Consider the following 2,573-nt stretch of genomic DNA (forward strand, 5'->3'; position numbering starts at 1 on the left):
GCATTGAAAGTGCGGGTGGATGAGGATAAGTAATACTGGTTGAGTAGTCGGAGTTGGTAGATGAAATCATCGCCGCCAGGAAGTTGGTTGGAGTTTCATTCCTCACTAATCTACGGTCGCCGTGGAGCCGAGTGTGACTGAAGCGTTTACACCATTCTAATGTCTTGGTGCTACTGGGTGTCTCACTGGCGCACCTCACCACCAAATGCCGCATCCACGAATGCGCAAACATGCACAGTCCTACACGGACACAGACACAGATATTAGCACAGCTTTGGGATGACCCTACCAACGCAGTCTGCAGTGGACCGATGCCAGAAACTCGCGTTGACTACTACCGTAAAATAGAATACACCATTTTATACTTCATCTCGTGGAACCATGGTAGCAACCCTTCTTAATCACCCTACCGCAGCATTACCCTTCAACACATAATTCATTTCGGTGCCGTAGTAGAAGCTCTGTCTAAGAAGCAACTCATTAGCGTACTCTACATCTTTTCCATCGAATTATCAAGAAACTACCATGTCTTATGAAATTAACATGCCTTGAGTAGGTGGGGAGGTAAAATGAAGTTAGATTATCAATCTACCTATGCATTGTTTGAAAGCGGGAGATTCTACTGCTCCAAGGTTATGAATGAGGGTTGCATACGCCAGGAAGTAAAGAAATGGGATTAAAACATTTATTACGATAAGATAAGCAAAAGCGCATACAACAGAATACTCCAAAAGGAGGACATACCAAACAAATACCAATAATTTCAAAGCTTCTACCAAAATCCGCGCATTAGATGGTTAATTGCGGATTCTGAAAGGCTCTTTATCCTCTGTAGCTGGATTATAATCCTCGGCATCTGGGTCCATGTCCTCCTCATCCGAACCTTTGTCCTCTGCATCTGGTTCTTTGTCCTCTTCATCAGAGTATTTGTCCTCTTCTTCTTGTTCTTTACATTCTTCATCCGAACCTTTATCCTCTGCATCTTGATCTGTATCCTCGGTATATGGATCCTTGTCTTCTCTATCAGGATTTCCAGTCTCTGGGTCTGTGGACGGTTCTCGAAATAGTAGATCGATAGCAACCAAGTCATCGCTCTTGAACATATTCAAGAAGTACCTTAATTCATATTCGGATTCTTTAACGTCCATTCGATTTATCGCTTCTTGAAGAAGCTGATTATCGATTCTGAAGCGATGTCTAATAAACCTCTCTTCTTCATATTCCACAAACTGATTTGTTTTATCACCTAGGTATTGCAGATAGAAATTTAAAATTAGAACATGTATTCAATCGAATTTTGTTTTAAATGCTTACGTATTTCGCTCGCGAATTTCGCCCTGCTTAAGTCGAAGATGAGTTCTGCATGGTTGTAAAGCATTTGAAATACCCTGCTCACTTCTTGCCGTGCAAGCTCCTCGAATTCATGTAACACTGATATTTCTTGTTGCTGTTCTTGCATTCCTCGCTGTTCCTGCTGTTGCCCTTCCCGTTGATGCTGCTGTTCTCGTTTTCGAGTCACTTCACTGTTCGAAACAGTACCACCACACTGTCGATGTTGAACCAATGAAGTTCTCCTTCTGCGAACTCTGCGTTTTTTTAATCTGTAACGACACCTACGTCCCATTTCTCTGGCTAACCCTTCTCCTTAATGATCCAAATGATTTTCTGCTTGAGGTGATGAACACGAATTACTTTCAAATGTTGAGTGGCAATCGCAAACACATTCTGAAAATTTTATTTTAGAATCAATTTTAAGATAGAGGATGGTAATTTTGTTTTCAAAACCTTAGCCATGACTGCATTCAGCAATGGATGGTAGGCCTGTGGAAACAGACGCCAACCGATTCAACCAGAAATGGAAATGAAACTATTTACTGAGAATGACACTTTTAAATCCCATTTGGCACTAACTATAAATAAATTGTCTCGAAATTTCATTAAAGCATGATATTTAATCAAAACTTGTTTCAAAGAGTGGAAAATAAGTAATTTGAGACTCGGAAATATCGGGAGTTAGAAAACATTGGTTGGATCTACTTAATCGATAATCGATAAAATATCGACCGTTGAATTGTGGGTTCTTGAGGTGTTGCTAATCGGGCGAAATCACCAAAAAGAAATTACCCAGGACTTCACTGAGAATGATCCTCCCTGATTGTGATCCGAACAAGAAATTTTTAATGGATACACCCGAAATACCGGATCCATGGCGCGTTGTCAAACTACCAGTAAAATAATGTCAAAATCTAGTGAAAGCAGAGTCTACCATTTGCACTAGAACTACAACAAAACCAACTGGTGTTTAACAAACACTGATTGGGACGATTTCTGTCAAAAAATGTCTGCAGCCCTGTATAAACTTGCCCACAAAATAAAATAGAAATCACTATTTTCGTGGCTAATTCCCAAGCTATCTATAACTTTACGTTCTCGCTTGGTCTCTTATGCTTGACTGATATCGCACAAAAGTGTACTTTAAGTGTACTAGCATTTGATACAGGGTTCGAGGTCAACCTATGCTACGAATATGCGAGACGGAAATCACCTTGGGTTTCCGGTTCTTTCCTCCAGCC

At 40.7% G+C, this 2,573-nt stretch overlaps 1 protein-coding gene across 1 annotated transcript; it reads right to left on the reverse strand. All coding sequences in view use genetic code 11, as the record gives it.

The window, feature by feature from the left end:
• Positions 1 to 797: 797 nt before the first annotated feature.
• On the reverse strand, positions 798 to 1,624 carry EGR_03682 (hypothetical protein; the record flags this gene model as incomplete). Its single annotated transcript, XM_024492931.1, has 2 exons — positions 798 to 1,246; positions 1,315 to 1,624. 2 exons carry the CDS (start codon positions 1,622 to 1,624, stop codon positions 798 to 800), a joined length of 759 nt encoding a protein of 252 aa, XP_024352588.1.
• Between the last annotated feature and the right edge of the window lie 949 nt (positions 1,625 to 2,573).

Source organism: Echinococcus granulosus (genome assembly GCF_000524195.1).
Source record: "Echinococcus granulosus chromosome Unknown EG_S00020, whole genome shotgun sequence".
Lineage (NCBI taxonomy): Eukaryota > Metazoa > Platyhelminthes > Cestoda > Cyclophyllidea > Taeniidae > Echinococcus > Echinococcus granulosus.